Source organism: Peromyscus maniculatus, chromosome 4 (genome assembly GCF_049852395.1).
Source record: "Peromyscus maniculatus bairdii isolate BWxNUB_F1_BW_parent chromosome 4, HU_Pman_BW_mat_3.1, whole genome shotgun sequence".
Taxonomy (NCBI): Eukaryota; Metazoa; Chordata; class Mammalia; order Rodentia; family Cricetidae; genus Peromyscus; species Peromyscus maniculatus.
In genome coordinates, this window is record NC_134855.1 from 141,527,371 (window position 1) to 141,545,016 (window position 17,646).

The following is a 17,646-nucleotide window of genomic DNA, read 5'->3' on the forward strand; positions in this document are numbered from 1 at the left end:
TATTTTACAGCCTGAGCTTTGATCCCAAGGCACCGAGGCTCATAGAGTTGAGGTCTGTGTGGCCAAGATGTGACTTTTGTTATGTGTTGGGACGCGGCTTATCCCTCTTTCAACCCCATTTATCTCAGAGGTCCCCAGAGTGGTGATCTAGGCGTGAATGCTAGTTGTCTCTTTATACCCCTTTCTTGTGGTTCCCAATGTCTAGGGCTTCACAGTCCCCAAAAGACTGGTTTGTGGTTTTTTTTTTTTTTTTTTTTTTTTAATTTCAGGGCTGAGGACCGAACCCAGGGCCTTGCTCTTGCTAGGCAAGTGCTCTACCACTGAGCTAAATCCTCACCCCCCCCACCCCCCGGACTTTTTTTTAAAAGAAATAATTAAGCTGGAGAGAAGGGGGAGGAGGAAGAGAGAGACACACGTGTGTCACCGATGTGTGTGTGTGTGTGTGTGTGTTTGTCACCGCTGCATGTGTGTGCCACCGCTGTGTGTGTCCTGTCTGGTTTCTCTTTTTCTGTTATGAGCAAACAGTACAAAGCTGTTTGGACCATTTGGGCAGAAACAGAAGGAACTGGAAGGAAGGTCAGTTGTCTCATGATGGTGACTGGAAGGCTGTCGGCTGGGTGTGGATGGCTCACCGGCCTCCTCAGGAACAATAGGGCACAGGCCATGTGTCTGTGGTGCCCTTTGCCTGCTGTCTAGACACTTGGACCCACCCTCCCGTCTCCATGAGGAAGAGAAAATTCCTTAGGAGATGAGGTGGATCTGGAGAAGCTCAGGGCTTTAATCCAGGCTTGGTGGTTGGGGACAGGATCAGGGGGAGTTCTATTTGCTCGGGCTCTGGAAACTCAGAAACTGACAGTAATTGGTGGAGAGGTGATGGCGTCCTGTGTCCTAGGCAAGGACCCCACGCCGCAGCCACCTCTGTAGCCCCCAGCTGAAATTGTTTCATTGCATTTATTTTGGTGTGTGTGTGTGGATGTCTTGGTGCCACAGTATAGGTATGGAGGCCAGAAGTCGGCCTGTGAGACCTGGTTCTTCAACTATGTGGGATCGAACTCGGGTCCTCAGGCCTGGCAACGACACCTTTGTCTACCGAGCCATTTTCCCTGTCCAGGAACTTAATATACAGACAGGCTTCCCTCTCACCAGATGGAGCCTTCCTGCCTTAGATTCCCAAGTGTTCAGCTTTCCTTGAGCTGAGATGTTTTTCTGTTGCCCAGGCTTGTCCTGAACTTGTGGGGTTAAGGGAGTAGCTGGGACAGCAGACTGTGTGTCAGCATACTTAGCTTGGAATTCTTTTTTTTTTTTTTTTTGGTTGTTGTTGTTTTGTTTTTTGAGACCGGGTTTCTCTGTGTAATAGTCTTGGCTGTCCTGGAACTTGCTCTGTAGATCAAGCTGGCCTTGTGACCTTGAATTTACAGAGACAGAGATCCTCCTGATCTCTGTAAATTCAAACTCCGTAGTGCTTGGATTAAAGGCATCCTTCCCCCTCCCCCGCCCGTGTATTATGTATTTATTGTGTGTGTGTGTGTAGGTCAGAGGACACTTCTGCGTTGGTTTCCTTTCCACTTTATGGGTCCTGAGGAGGGAAACTCAGGACTGAAGAACTCAGGTGTGGTGGTGTGTGAAGGCTCCCACTGAGCCTTCTTTCCGGCCCTAGCTCAGACTTCTCGAATCCTATTCAGATACCTCGGCCTTTAGGCTCTCTGAGTTCTATCAGCCTCTCTCTTCGTATGTAATCACTTATTATTAATAGGCCAGTTCCCGAGTCTATTGCTTCCTTTATATCATCCTTGGCATTTTCCAGAGCTCTCACTTCTCAGGAGACAAAGCCTTCATGCTTTAAAGATGTCAGGGTGACATTTGTGTCCGAGGGTGACAATTTGCTGAAAGCTATTCAGGCATAAATCACAAGCACCATCTAGCTTCCGGGAGTGCTGGCCCAGTGAACAGCTTGTGAGTTCTTACCAGGTGACGCGTAGTATTTGCATATCACCTCACTGGTTTTCATCTCACCCCTCTTGATGTGTTTTCCCATTTCACAGTCTTAGAAAACTGAGGCTCATGAAGATGAATGAAGCAGTCAAGTAGGGCGCTGGGGCCTGGTTTTGTCTTTTGTTTTAAACTTCCAAGTCACACCCCTTCAGGGCCAGCAAGTATACCTGTGGTGGCTGCCGGCATGGGGGCGAGAAGGGGAGGGTTACCGGGTGGGTGGGGGGTTCTCCTTACTGCTCAGCACCAGGAATTGGGCTCACTGGTGATGGGATTGCTCCACCATTCACTTGCAACAGTAGCTCATTTAGATGCCGAGATGCAGACCAGTTTCTCAAAGATGGTACATGAACCCAGAAACTCACACCAAGGGGGCAGAAATGGCCCAGGGCTGTCATTTTTCATTCTCTGTGCAAGACTGGTCACAGCACACTTCCTTGTAGGCGCTTGGCCATAACTGCAGGAGTCAGACAAGGCCCTGCCTCGAAGGCCGGAGACTGGAAGTCTGAAAAGCAATCTGGTTCACTTCCCTGCATGCAGGCTCCCTGTTTGGGCCGTCTGCATCTTGATCCTGCTGCATGTACACTTTGTGGGCACAATGGTGGTGTGCAGCTGTGCGGTATCTGCCTTCTGTCACTGGCACAAGGGAACAGTCCCCTCGGAAACCAGGCACAGATGCAGCGGAAGCCCAACATTAAAATCCCGAACGGTGTCATTCTTCATGAGACTGGCTTGCTTGCTTATGGATGTGCTTACAGAACCAGGATGCTAGAGAATCCACAATTAGAGCACTTTGCTAACTAGCCCCAGACCTTAATTAGCACAGAATCCTCTGTCTCTCAGTTGTATGTAAATTGAGACCTTCACAAAGAGATGGATTGTGAGCATGGCTGTGAGGTGAAAGACCTGTTATTTTTCAAGGGATCTCTGAGAAAACAGAACGGTCAATGCTTTTCAAGCCACGGCTGCAGAACCACGGGGAGGTTTTCTTTCAAGAAACGGTAGTAGTTTGAACTGTCCTGACTCTGACATCTCTGAGACCCCAGGAAGTGCCAGCCCTGCACTGTGTAGTGGCAAGTATGTGTGAACGAAAGAAGTAGCATAATGTCCCTCTCCTCCCTAGTAAGGTCTAAAACACCCTAGAATGCTGAAGCCTTCCGATCATGGCTTTCAGACTAGAAATTGCCTGCCTTCTCTTGGCAAGTGCTACTGCTGTTCATCTATCCTGCTGGGCACGTCCATGTAGTTTCGTGTGTGTGTGTGTGTGTGTGTGTGTGTGTGTGTGTGTGTGTGTGTGTGTGTGTGTGTGTCCCTGTCCCCTACACATAGTCATATGGTGTGTGTACATGCGTGGAGATTAACATTGGATATCTCAATCATTCTCCTCTTTTTTCAAGACAGAGTTTCTTTGTGTTACAGCCCTGGCTGTCCTGGAACTCTCTTTGTAGCCCAGGCTGGCCTTGAACTCACAGAGATCCACCTGCCTTTGGCTCCTGAGTGCTGAGATTAAAGGCGTGCGCCACCACTGCCTGGCTCTACTTTATTTCTTTAGACAAGATCTCTCACCAAATCTCACCAGTTTTTCAAGGCTGGCTGGCAAACGAGTCCTGGAATTCCCTTGTCTGATCCCCCTGTCACGGGGATTACAGCCAGCTTTTTGCAGGCCTGTTGGGGGTCTGAATCCAGGCTCTTGCTTTCGCTCCCCAGCCCGATGCAGTTGACCTCTCTCGTGGACGTGGGCAAACTGCCTGCCCCATGTTTGAAGCTCCACTCTTGTGATATGCAGTTTGTTGAGCTAGAAGACTGTCTCCAAAAGTGACGATGATTTTCCACACCAAAAAGAACCTCTGTTTCTTCCTCCAAAGGCCTGAGAACCAACATGCCAGGTGGAGGCCTGCCTCAACATCTGGGTCCCTCTTACCAACCAAACATTTCAAATGATACTGACGTTTATCTTGTCTCAAATTCTTGATGCAAGGAGTGTCCTGGATTTCAGATTTTGAAAATGGGGATATGTACATTGCATGTTGATATAATTTGATGATGACGTCGAGTCTAAACTTGAAACTTACTGGTGTATCCCTTGTATAGCGCAGTGGTCTTCAGACAGTGTTTTCAGGGTTTTTGTTGTTTTGTTTTGTTTTGAGGCCATCTTGACATGCAGCCCCACCTGGCCTGGAACTCCACCTCAGCCTCCTGCTTCTGTTGCCTTGGTGCTGCTGGGGTTACCGATGTGAGCCACCACCCGGGCAGATGGCTCCGGTTGCAATGGACTTCGAGCCAGCACATGATAACGGGTGTGGAATTTTCCACTCCCGATCAGCACTCAAAGATGTTCAGGTCTCGGAGCATTTCAGATTTCAGTGTTCGTATTAGGAATGCTCTGTCTGTCCTCATTTTGGCTTCAGAGGCAGTAGATTTCATTTATTTATGTATTTATCTATGTATGTATGTATGATGTATGTATGTATGTATGTATGTATGTATGTATGTATGTATCTATCTATCTATCTATCTATCTATCTATCTATCTATCTATCTATCTATCTATCTATTATGTACACAGAAGAGTGTGCCAGATCTCATTACAGATGGCTGTGAGCCACCATGTGGGTGCTGGGAATTGAACTCAGGACCTCTGGAAGAGCAGTCGGAGCTCTTAACCTCTGAGCCATCTCTCCAGCCCTCTTTTTTTTAAAGTTACATTTTATGTGTTTGTGGTGTTTGAGATTTGGGGGTGAGTCTCACTATGTTGCTTGGGTTGGCCTCGGGTTTGTGGACTCATACATAGTCCAGGCATTCTGTATGTCAGGTAAACTTTGAATGTGGGATCCTACTGTGTTAAGTCTTCTGAGTACCTGGGATTGCAGACTTGTTCTGCCAGGCTGGGCAAGAGAGCGTGAGGTATTTGGGGGTGAGGGTGGTGGTGGTACTGGGGCCTTCTGTGTGCTAGGCAAACACTCTGTTACTGAGCTGCGTTCCCAGCCCCACTTGTGGGCTTGTCCTGTGATTCTCTTGCCCCTGCCTTCCAAGGATCTGAGACTATACAGGCCAAGCATCCTGCGGGACCTCTGCTGTCTGTGAATGTCTTACTTTGTTAATCTCTTTGTTGATGGACATTGAGTTATATCTGCTTCTGATGTTGCCTTGAGCATCCTGTGTGGAGGGAGGGGGGTGAGAGAGAGAGAGAGAGAGAGAGAGAGAGAGAGAGAGAGAGAGAGAGAGAGAGAGCGCGAGCATGTGAATTCGTGTTTTCTTCTTCCTGGGTGCAGACCTGAAAGTGGAATTGTGGGATATGGGAATTCTGTTTAACCCAGGGCCTCGCGTGTACTGGCAAGCCCTCCCCCCCACACCTCCCCGATCATTATTGATGATACAGTCATGAAATCCTCACTCTGGCCTTGTCCTGTCCTGCTCGGCTTATCACTCTTACTCTCCTCTCTGCTTTATTCACAGCAGACCTTTCAGATCACCTGGAGAGCCACTTTTGGCTTTCAGAGCTTTGTGCAGATCAGGCTCGTTCCAGCTTTTTTTCCTTTTTTTTTTTAAAGAGTTACATTTTATTTATTCTGTGTGTGCACATGTGAAAAATCAGGTAGCCAACTTGTGGAAGTTAGTAGTTCTCGCCTCCACCATATGGGCCACAGGGATTGAACTCATGTGGGTGAGGCTTGGTGGCAAGCGCCTTTCTTTACCTGCTGAGCCACCCTCCTGTGCCCCCTCCTTGGTCCCCTCAAGGTTAAGGCTTCGGTTGAGACTGAATCCTGCCTTTTGTTGGTCTCCCATGGTGCCTGCCCCCATCCATGCAGAATAGACACTCGGAATGAACTGGACTTGGTTTAATGGCTGGAACTCCTGCCTTAGATCATGAAGCCAAAGCAGCCTTTCGACTGGAGAGAAGACCTTCTTTTCTATCAAAATCTAGTGCCTAGGAGTAATTACTAGGCTGGGATAGCTGTCTCTGAAACGGTTGGCCTGCTTGCCTCTTCTGCCTGTTTTCTTTCCTTCCCAATGATCACTGGTGCTGTCTCTGAAACACAATCCAGTTCTCTCTCCCTTAAGACGAGGCTCTGGAGCAGGGAGAAAGCCCTGCAGTGTCCCCACCACTTGTCCCTCCTGTATCCTGCCTGGCTACCTGCGGTCCTGTTCCCAGCAGGGACTCTCCTGCTCCTCTTTGTAACCCCAGTGTTGCTCCCTGGGGCCTGCCCTCTCCTTCCTTGTGTCCCCAGATACCAGCTTGTGTGTTGTGTTGTGTGGGGGTCCTCCCCCACCCCCAATTCCCCAGCCCTTTGTTTACACCTATGCCTGTCTCTTGGGTTGCAGGAGATGTGGCTTAGTGGCAGAGCAGATGTTGAACTCTGGGTCCTGGGTTCAATTCCCAGCACTGTAAAACAACCCCCCCACAACCCCAAAAAAGCATAAACAAAATCCAGAGGACCTAGCAGACTCTTGTAGGCTCCAAAGTCAAACCTGCCCTTGAAAGACCCTCAAGTCACCTCCCAAAGGAATCAACTTTGATCAGAATTTGTGCGCACACTACAGAACTGAGAATTCCCAAGCCAGATGAAAGGAGAAATGGAAGTCATTCCGTATCTCCACTCCCAGGCCTCAGCTCTTCCTGTGCTGTGGAGTCAGTCCCTCAGGCATATGGGATGGGTGGGTACTTTCTCAAGTGTCCTGCCTGCCTGCCAGGCCCTCCTGACTGGCAGCTACTAATTATGTGTGACTGTTGAGATTCACATAAGGAGAACCATTTTTCTTTTCTCGGTAGCTCAAGCCTACTATTTAGTGCTCATGGGCTGAATATGGGCTCCAGTGATGGACAGCGAGGTGCAGACAGGATACAGGCATCCACCATCACCGTAGAGGGCTGTGTTACTGTGCTGTGGCCTCCGGGGATTAACAGGTGCAGGCCCTGTGTTGGGGGTACAGGTGGAGACCCCTGGTCAAGGACTGCGGGAATGGAGGAAGCTTCCAGTATCTTGGTCAGACTCTCCTGTGCCTCCTGTTTTTGGAGTGTTCTTTCCTCTTGACTTTCCAAGTTGGCAGGGCTCTGAAAACGGTTTACTGAAATTTTAAAAGCAGTTGCTAGCTGTGGATGGGCTGGACTGAGTAGACCATTTCTGTCCCAGTGACGGGGGCTCCCCTCCCCTGGCCTGGCCTGATCCCCTGTGGACCTTGGGTCCCTCTCAGCTGCTCTCTTAGTCCTCTGGGCTTCATGTGACTCTGCTGCTTGTTACCCGCCACGAGTCCTTAATTCTCACTGAAGTTTGGGGATTGTCAAACCATAATGGCACAGGACTAGCCCCAGCCTTATGCAGGCTGAGGCAAGAGAATCATGAATTCAGAGCAAGGCTGGGCTGTGTAATTATGGAAACCCTGCCCTTATTTAAAAAGATTTCTTTTTCAAAGCCAGACCTTTGTAGCACTTGGGAGGCAGAGGCAGGTGGATTTCTGAGTTTGGGGCTATCCTGACCCTACACATCAAGCTCCAGGCCAGCCCAGAATTACACTGTAAGATCCTGTCACGAAATAAACAAAACAGTTTTTTTCAAGATATATTCTTATTATTTTAAATCACTTGTGGGTGCGTGTGTCTGCATGTGGGTGCGTGTGTCTGCATGTGGGTATGTACATGTAAATGCAGGTACCCACTGTTTTAAAAATGATAAGTGGCGCTGGTTACCATGCAGAAACAGAAAGGTCATGAGCCATGACAAAATCCAGTATCCCAGCTTTATTGGGGGGTGGGCGCAAAAGAATCAGTCCTGGGGAAGAAGCATCTGCAGAAAAGGGGGCGGGGCAGGAGAGAACAGAGAGGGAGGAGGAGGAGTCTGTGCCTGGCTTTTTAAGGATTTCTGTGAAAGGTGGGCTTAGGTATGTGCTGAGTGTGTGACCACACCAGCGCACACTGATGACGTAAGACACAAGGCCCCTTGCTTAGCTGCCGAACTGTGCATGTGTGGCCATGCAGCTGGAGTGGCAGCAGAATCCTAACACTCATGGAAGTCAGAGGAGTCAAATCCACTGGAGCTGGAGTTAACAGATGGCTGGAGCTGCTGTGTGGGTGCTGGGAACTGAACCAGGTCCTCTGGAAGAGCAGCTGGGGTTCGAGCCATGAAGCAGCCTCTTCTGCCCTCTATCTCAGAGTTTCTTTTTTGTTTTGTTTTTTTGTTCCATACAGGGTTCCTCTGTGTAGCCCTGGCTGTCCTGGATCTTGCTGTGTAGACCAGGCTGGCCTCAGACTCACAAAGATCCACCTGCCTTTGTGTCCCAAGCGCTGGGATTAAAGGCGTGCACCGCCACCACCGCCTGGCTCTGGGAGTTTCTTTAACCGTGTCTTGTGACTGCTCCTGGTCAGACGTGCATCTTGCAGGCACCTATTGTTATTTATTTGCCCTGCTATTTCCCGGGTGAGAGAGAACGCGAGGTACAAGAGAACCCACTGTAAGAATTTTATCAGGGAGGGTAAAGTATAACAACCGAATAGGCAGGCCTACCGCGGGAGAGAGAGGTGGAATCTGCTTTTATAGGTCACCTTTCGCATGCGCATAGATTACGTGACCTTGCGGCACTCAGATTACTGGAGGATGTAAAGGCCCTGGGGTGACTAAGCATTTTGCCGGACTGCTGGACAGCGCATGCGTGGCCATGTAGCTAGGCAGTGGCTGCGAATTATAACACCCAGCAGTCAGGCTATGTGCCCGCCACCGTGCAGGGCAGCCACAGTGAAACTGAGCGCCCGAGCCACAGAGGGGTAAGTGCCTGACAGTTCCCCGGAATGGCTGTCATGGAGAATAAACCCTCCCCGCCCAACTTCATGCAATGTGATGAAGAGCCAGCAGGCTGGGCCGTCAGGGAAGGCCCCCTGGAAATGACATTGGAGCCACAGTCCAGAGTTAGCTACTGTGAAGAAGATTGGGTACAGAACATTCTAGATGGAGGGAGGGGCCAGCTGAGCGCCAAGGAAGCATGACTGAGTAGCATGGAGGAGGTCATGACAACTGGGGTGAGGAGTTTGGATGAGCAGGGTTGAGCATGCCTCATCATGGCACAGGATAGGGATGACAACTCTCACTCTGTAGCCCAGGATGGCCTTAAATTCATGAAGATGCCCCTGCCTCGGCCTCCCGAGTGCTGGAATCACAGGTGTGAGCCACCACACCGGCTTTAGGCTTGGCCTTCTGAATGAATAAGGAGAATTCTGAAGTTGAGAGCCGTGAAGGTCACACAGGCGCCTGAGGGCGGCCTTCGCTCTGCAAGGGCCTCCCATGCCTTGAGAGGAGGAGCACACATTCAGAGGAGCACTGGCTGGCAAAGCAGGAGCACTGGGGGGGTTTCAGGCTGGTGGGAAATCAAGCCCTGAGCCTGGAGGGCTTTTGAGCCTGGCTTTGTGGAATTGTGCCGGCCAGCGAGGTTTTACCAGCCAGGTCGGCTGTTGCGAGCCATGGTGAGGGCAGAACAAGTTTTGGAGAAACTGGTTTTTCTGAGTCTTTCCCCTGGCTCCATGATGGGGAGAGTGACAGCTGTAATTCATAGGACTGTTCCTGGTCCACTGTGCATGCACTTACTTACTGTGCCCTCGTCACATACGTAGACGCCAGCAGCTACAGCCGAATTCACTGGAGCTTAGAGAGATGAAGAAACTTGCCCAAAGGCACCCAGGCCTGGAGTCGGAGCTGTACCAGGTGGCAGAGGTTGCACACCCTGCAGTGTGCTCTGGCAGTGTTGATGTGTGGCCCTAGCATGGCCTCTGGCCACCAGAACCTAGGCAGCCGGGGTCGGCCTGGGCAGGAGGTATTGGAATAGTGCCTGGCTGCATGTCCCAACCTCATGGGATTCTTGGGTCCCTCACTTCCTTTCCTGGATTGGGCTATGTAAGCACTACCATGAATTCTACCACCCTCCCTCCCCACCAAGACAAGCTTTCTCTGTATAACCTCCCTGGCTGCCATGGAACTCGCTTTGCAGACCAGGATGGCCTCGAACTCACAGAGATCTGCCTGCCTCTGCGTCCGTATTTCTTGTAGCCCATTAAAAAAAAAAAGGGCTGGGGACGGCTTATTGGGTAAAGAGCTTTCTACCGAAGTGCTGGGATCAAAGGTGTGTGCCGCCACTCCCCAGTTCTGGGGGATTCTAAAGGAGCTTTTCATAAATAATAGCTCTCACATTTGGGAAGAGCTCTGGCCGCTCTTGCAGAGGACCTGGGTGTGACTCCCAGCACCCACAGGCTGGTTTACAACCATTTGTGACTTCAGTTTCAAGGGGTCCAGTGTCCTCTTCTGGCCACTATGGGTACCAGGCATGCGTGTGGTGTATGTGTCTCCCTCTCCCAACATAATATCAATAAATTTAAAGAAAAGCTTTGGCTCCTAGTTAGCTTACTTTGGGGGAGAAATAGCGAAATTGCTCCCTGGTCCTGTTCTCTCTCCAGCCTATACTCATAATCCCTGGTCACAAACAGAGACAGTTGGACACACTCGGAGCCCCCTTCTGGCAGAATTGTGAGGAGCTGTACTTTATCTTTGGCGCACGCCTCCCGGATAGCAGGCGTTCAGTGACTGTTGCTACCGTGGTGTGTGTGCTACCGTGGCTGCACTCTGCCAAGCAGATCCTTCGTTTTCCTGGTGGTTCGCATGCCTGGGAAGTCCCTTCCACTGACGTCACTGGCCTCAGTGGATGGCGCCTCGACTCATGGGTAGACCTGCCAGGTAGCTCGCAGGAAATTTCTAGATCACAGGGCTTCACAGCCTTGGGAGTGCTGGGTGTTTTGGGTCCAGTCCCTCTGTCTTGGTGACTGTTTTGAAGGATGCTGCATATCTCCCCACTCCTAAACGTCCTTGACCCTTTGTCACAACCGAAAATGTCTCCAGACTCCGTTGAGTCTATCCTGGGAACCCCTTTGAGAAGTACCGACTCACACTATTTTGGACACCCGAGCCCCTTGAAAATGACACCTAATTGGCGGTGTTCCTCGTCTCCTTGTACTCCGTGCGGAGGATATAAGTGTGGCCATCCCTGCTATGGCAAGTGTTCCATATAGTCGCCATATTCTTTGTAGCTAGCAAAACAATATTTCATGGGGTTGGAGAGATGGCTCAGTGGTTAAGAGCACTGGCTGCTCTTCCAGAGGTTCTGAGTTCAATTCCCAGTACCCACATGGTGGCTCACAACCATCTGTAACGTGATCTGGTGCCCTCTTCTGGTGTGCAGACATGCAGACAGACACACATGCCTAAATAAATCTTTAAAAAAATATTTCCAAGGCTGGGGAGGTGGCCTAGTGGGTAAAGTGTTTGTCCAAGAATCGTGAGGACCTGAGTTCAGATCCCCAGAACTGTTTAATGGTGGAGCTGTTGTGGCAGAGGGAGGTTGTGGCCCTGGTGTCCTGCTGCGAGCTGAGAGTGAGAAGGGAAGCGGACACCAGAGAATCCTGAAGCTTTTGAGCCAGGTACCTTGGCACACACAGTAGCAAACAAGAGCTGCAGACCCAAACAAGTGGAGGATGAGATTGTGTACACACACACACACACACACACACACACACACACACACACACACACACACACACATACACAGACACACACTCACAGAGACACACACAGACACACACACACAGACACACACAGAGACACAGACACACACCACCACACATGCACACCACACACGTGTGCACACACATGCACACACACATGCACACCCTTCACAAACAGCCAAATAAATGTGTGCACACAAGTGGACAAGCAGAATCTCCATCTTCTGGCTTTAGTGTTCCTCCAGGCTGCAAACTTGGGGTCCCTGTGGCCTCATTTTGCTGTCTGCTTAGTTCCTGACCTTTGCAGTAGGATTTCCGTCACGCCCTTACCCATGGGATTCCTGCAATCCATTGTCTGGCTGCATCTCCCCGTGGCTTCCTGTGTTTGGCTGCTCCAAGGCATGCTGCAGGGCAGGCCTCATACCGGAAGAGCTCAAGGGCCGGCCAGCACCCCTCTGACCAGGGCAATCTGGGCGCCTTTCTACAGCTAAAGTCAGCTTGCCTGGAAGAGTGTGGCAAGCTGCTTGGAAGGCCTGTGCCTCCCCCTTGTTTTCTGGCATTTTCCTTGTCCTCGTTAAGGTGGCTTTTGGAGGCTGAAACCTCTGTGTTTGTGGGGAGCAGGGCCTGGTTCCCAGCAGCCCCTCCCCCTTTATCTGCTCTCTTAGCTGACGTGCCTTTATTTCCCCTTTTTCTCCCAACCACTTCTGAGCTTCAGCCGCTGTGACAGAGGTCGTCTTTTGTGTCTGACGAGGGTCCTCCTCTGCTGCAGCCCACCACAGCAGCCCCCAAGCTGCAGGCGTGAGCGCATGGGGGTGGGGGTGGGGGATGCCTGTGCAGTTAGGGTACCAATCCCAGTCCCTGTTCCGGAGCCAGCGGACTTGGGGGGGGGGCGGCGGCAGAGGAAGGACCGGAACTAGGCACTCATGCTGGAGGCAGCCTGAGGACTGGGAGGCCACGGTGGGGGTACGACTGACTTCCTCTCTTCCTGTTGGAAAGCGCTGGGCATTTTCCAGCCAGGAAAGGCCCGGGTTCCAGTCACTGTTCTGGTGCTTGAAGGCTAAAACCACAATTCGTCTGTCAGCCTCTTTTCCTGGATGGTAGCGGTTTCTGTCCTGCTTGGTCCTGCTTTGCCGTTTACATATTGAGTTGGTGCCTAGAGAGAGGGTGGAGACCTCTGTAGGCATGTGTCTGCTAGCTTCTGCCGTGGCTGGAGGAGCCTCACAACGACAGGGAGATGGTAACACTTAATAAAGCGATATTAAGAACATGTTCAAAATGCAAAGCGCCTCCCTTCTCCCACAGCCACCCTGTCCTCAGAACCATAGCGATTGAGTGTATTTATTCACATCTACCATAATAAATGGCTCTTGGGTGCGGCGTGGGGCCGACTTCCTGCACAGCCGCGCTGCTGTTGAGGGTGATGCATTAGATCCAAGCCTGTGGACCCTAGGCACGGCGCTGCCCGCCCTGTCGCAAAGGTGTCCTTGCTCTGCTGGGTGATCGACTGCGTCTGCGACCAGAGCTGGCCTGGTAAGTGGTGACTCTCAGCTCGTGCTCTCTGCTTCCTCCTCCCCTTGGGAGAGGCCGCCGAGGAGCCGGAAGCAGGAATGTCTGCCGGGAGTCTGCCTCTGTCCTCTTTTGGAACGGAGGGGTTAGGCTCTCTGAGCGACCAGGCTGCCTCTATGGCAGGTAAGTGCCCCACCCTCTGTGCCGGCTGGCCCTCACTTGCTGGTGTGAAGGCCTCCGAGTGAAGTGACATTTTCTCCCAAGTTGAGAGTGACCTTTCTCCCTCTTCCACCCACTTCCTGGTTCTGGGTGAGAAGCTGCTAGGCCCTGCTTCCTACCGAGGCTGGGTGCTTCTGGCTCCAGTGCTGGCAGGCCCACGCAGGCTGCTCTCTGGGGGCCTACCTAATGAGCCACACTCGCAGGGAGAGCAAGAGGCCCGGCTCCCAGGGAGTTCTTGCCCTGCGCGAGGCCCTCCTCCCTCCACATTCTTCCTAGAGGGGCAGTTTTGCCCCAGCCCCCATCTGTACATCTGTTTTCTGCTCTTTGCTAGAAGGAAGTTCTTGGCTTTTGTTTCTTTATGATGTAATTACCCAGTGGGGAGCGCCAGGGATTCCTGGGGAGGGAGGCCCTTTTGGGTACCTGCTCTCTGTCTTTGGGAATAGCTTTGGAAATGATTAACGAGGGCCTCGCTTTGCCACTTCTGGGGGAGCTGGCCGCGGGTGGTCCTGTTTGAAGCAGGCCTTGTTGAGGCTGGTAGTTACTAGGAGTGCTGCCTGTGCGGGCACTTGGTGCTCCAGCTGCTCCCGACCCAGAGGCCTCTGCGGTAGCCAGAGTGATTGAAGTCATGTCCAGGACTCATTTCGCTCTCCTCTTGATAGAGGCCAGCGTTTTTCATTATTGCCAACCCCCAGGGTTGATTTAGGATGTGGAAGAGAGCTAGCTCCTTTTAGACTGGGTAGTGATGGGAGAGGGGGATGGAGAAGAGGACTAAGGGGAATCGTTGTTTCTTAAAAAAGAACCAGATGTCTCATCGGGTAAGAGTGGGTGCTGGGAATTGAACCCGGGTCCTCTGGAAGAGCAACAAGTGCTTAACCACTGAGCCATCTCTCCAGCCCCTTTTCACGTGTTTTTCAAAGTGTTGTTTATGGCCTGGGGCCAGCGGTGTATTGTCACCCCTGCTCCCTGCACCTGGGTACCAGTGGGCTTGCTATCTGCATCATTAAGGAAATTCAACACCCACCAAAACACCCAAAGCTCCCAGCTTGTAAGCTTGGTGGCCCCTCTCCCCAGGGAAAAACAGCTCGCTGTGAGGTGTCTCTGCATAGACCCTGGAGAGCTCTGACTCAGGCCCTGGATGTTGATGTGGATGTGCGTGGTGCCTGGTGTGGCAGGTTCCCAGGAGACGGGAAGTGTGGCTGGGGGGTGGGGTCAGGAGTCTGCTGTCTCAAAGCACAGGGTAGGTTCTGATGCAGCCTTAGGTGGGGGGGGTTGGTGCTCCCAAAAACTGCCTTTGAGAGGATAGCCTCATCTGTGAGTCTCTGCTGGGCTTCTTCCCGTCCCCACATCTCCACCCGCAGCTGAAAAGCAAATGGGTGAATGCCGGAGCCCTGGACCCCAGGCAACGGCCCCCCTCCTATCTCGAGCTGAAGACTGTACCCCTCTGGTGCAAAGGCCCCGTCCCACAGTGGTCAGGAATATTGGCTTTGGAGTCACTCTACTGCCTGGGTTCAAATCCTGGCCCCAACAGTTAGTAAGTAATAGCTGTGCTGTGTTTGGTAAGTGGGAAATAAATTCGAAGCATTTTGAACAGGGCCCTGCTTGTGCTTGTGGCCAGTTTATCTTGAGGCGAGGTGTCCCCTAAGTCAAAGGACACGCAGAAACTGCTAAGCATGGTTATTTCTGGTGGTTCACAGGATGTGAGCTCTGGAAGGGTTACATCACATGCTTAGCTCCTGATCCCCAGGAGACCACTTACTGAGGCTTCAGGGAAATGTCACAAAGAGGGTAGCTTCTGGTGCCTGCTTCTCTCCAGGCGGTGTTCCTGAGTCATTGTGCACGCGAGTCTCCTCCACAAGGCAGCCCTGCTCCCTCCCCTACCTTAGCACATTCAGAGGCAACTTAGTTTTGGGGGGTGGGGGGTGGATTGGAGGCAGGAAGTTAGTGCAGGGCCAGCAGGGCCAGCCTAAAAGAATCCTGCTGGTCCAGAGAAGGGGATAGGGGTGGGTGGGGAAGCCACACCCTTCTTGGATGCCAGGTGAGCCATTTCTCAGGGAGACAGCCAGTGGTGGCTGTTTGTCATCGCCCCAAATTTATAGATGGATATGCTTAGCAACGTAGCCTCATCAGAATCAAGTTATTAGAGAAGTCAAAATGTGAGTCAGCTTTCTGGAAGAGGTCCTTATGGTGACTTCATTACCATGACGACAGCTGGGCTACTTCCCATCATTGTATAGTCACCGGATGCTGGGTTCACGATGGAGCAGGGAGGTCTTTAAGTCTTAGGCCTGGATTTGCCACTTAGTATTCTGAAGAATAAGTCCAGTGGCGTCTCCTAAGCAGTCTTTATGGAAAGCATCTCGTCTTTGAGGACAACTGAATGGTTAGCTCTTAGATGAAGCTGCTGGGCGTCCATAAGCCCTAGGGAGAATTGGTATGTTTGTAACAGCAAATAGAACTGAGATGATTTGTTTTCCTGAGACAGGCTCTAGCTATATAGCTCTGGATGGCTTGGAACTTGGTCTGTAGACCAGGCTAGCCTCAAACTCACAGAGATCTGCCTGCCACTGCCTTTGAGTGTTGGGATTAAAGGTGTGGGCCACCTTACCCAGCTTGAATTGAGGTTTTTGTGTTTTGCTGAAACAAGATTTGGAGACAGACCTATATTCTCACTAAACAGGATTCTGTGTTCCTTTCTGTGTCCTAGGCTGGGACACAACTCCCTTGTTAGGTATAGATTGCTTCCAAGTATGTTACTTCCCAGTGGTTCCCTCCACCCCCACTTCCTGTGAAAATATTTGAAAGTTCAAAGAAAGATTTTCACAGTTCTCTTGTTTTGCATACCCCCCATTTATTTCTGTGTGTGCACACTTACACAGCCCAGGAACACAGGTTTAGGTTACCCCAAATTCCATGGTCTGATGTAGAGGCAGTTTCATGACGTTTTTTATAGTTTTATAGAACAAAGTCATAAATCGAGGCAAGTGTAGAATACGTTGGTGGCAACATCAAAGAGGTGGGTGCCGAGAAGAGGGTGGGGGAGCTTTTCTACAGGCCTCGGATGCTGCATGATGACGGCCTTCGATTTGGGGTTGGTGGAAGCTCGTGGTTTGCCACATTAATAGATTGTAAAAGGTTTTTATCTATTAGTCACAGGATGTTCATTTTGACAGAGAGGTGGGCAAGGGATGGTGAAATGGCTAGAACTAGCCCAAGAAAAGACGGTCAGCCTGTGGACTTGCATCATTCCAACCTCTCCACATCACTGGTTCCAGTTCGTCAGTCTCTGAAGACACAGCTTCTTTCCAGGAGCTCTTGTTCACATGTGTACCAGAGAACAGCCAGGGCTGGTACCACAGAGAACAGCCAGGGCTGGTACCACAGAGAACAGCCAGGGCTGGTACCACAGAGAACAGCCAGAGCTGGTACCACAGAGAACAGCCAGAGCTGGTACCACAGAGAAGAGCCAGGGCTGGTACCACAGAGAACAGCCAGGGCTGGTACCACAGAGAACAGCCAGGGCTGGTACCACAGAGAACAGCCAGGGCTGGTACCACAGAGAACAGCCCTGAGAGCTGGCTTTCTTGGTCTACCCTGTGGGGTCACTGGGATAGACCTCAGGTTTCATTCTCAGCAGCAAGTGCCTCTATCTGTCTGACCTCAGCTGTATTCTTTAGGACATCTCTTTAGGTGAAGGCTCACCCCTGCCCCCTCCCCCAAATCCAGGGAACTGTCTGTATACAGAGTGGTGGCATGTACTTCCTGGATCCTTGAGGTGTTCATGTGGAGCCATGTGGAGGACTCCTGGCTCCCATTTCCCTCTTTCCCATATTGCGATGAGGCCCTGAGAGGCAAGGAGGCTTGGGGTCCTTTTCTTCTAATCACGGAGTCACATAGCAGCCCTATCTAGGGGATTTCATGTGTGTGGGGGACTGACACCCCCACCCCGCCCCCATCTCAAGCATGTATGCACCCTGCAGCCTCTCAAACCTAGGTATCCTTCCCCCACGGGCTGCTGATTTTGTGGATTCCAGGTGCATGGTTTTGTCATAAGAACCACAGCCTCCACTGGGGGGTTCTTGGGTGGGGGGCATGGATCCCAGACCCCCTGAGCCTGTCTGAGCTGACGTCTGAGGCTGCACTGCCCTGGTCCACGCTGCCCTACCCCCTTTCCTGGTGGACTCTTTGTTGTCACAGTCCTTGGGGGCTCTTAATGGGATTGAGTTTGGCTGAGGGCTGAGGTGTTTCCAAAACCAGCTAAGGAACCCGGAGACACCCTAGAAATCGCCCCTTGGCTCCCATTGGCGGATCTGCTCTCACCCTAACCGCCACTGAGATTCTGTAAGCACAAGCTCTGTCAGTTTCTGGTTTGGACTGGCCAGAGCATCATTTCTCTGGAG

General features: G+C 51.5%; 1 protein-coding gene across 24 annotated transcripts in view; it reads left to right on the top strand.

The window, feature by feature from the left end:
- Window positions 1–17,646, top strand: part of Zmynd8 (zinc finger MYND-type containing 8) — a 102,126-nt gene that overhangs the window by 15,532 nt on the left and 68,948 nt on the right. For 3 of the 24 annotated variants that reach the window (XM_016009394.3, XM_042276824.2, XM_076571159.1), the window contains exon 1: window positions 13,088–13,213. The exons of 20 other annotated variants lie outside the window; for them this stretch is intronic. In XM_016009394.3, coding sequence (XP_015864880.3) covers window positions 13,132–13,213 — 82 coding nt within the window. In that variant the 5' untranslated portion in view covers window positions 13,088–13,131. Of the gene's footprint in view, window positions 1–13,087; window positions 13,214–17,646 lie in introns of those variants that run through there. One more of the 24 variants, XM_076571161.1, reaches the window with a different exon arrangement.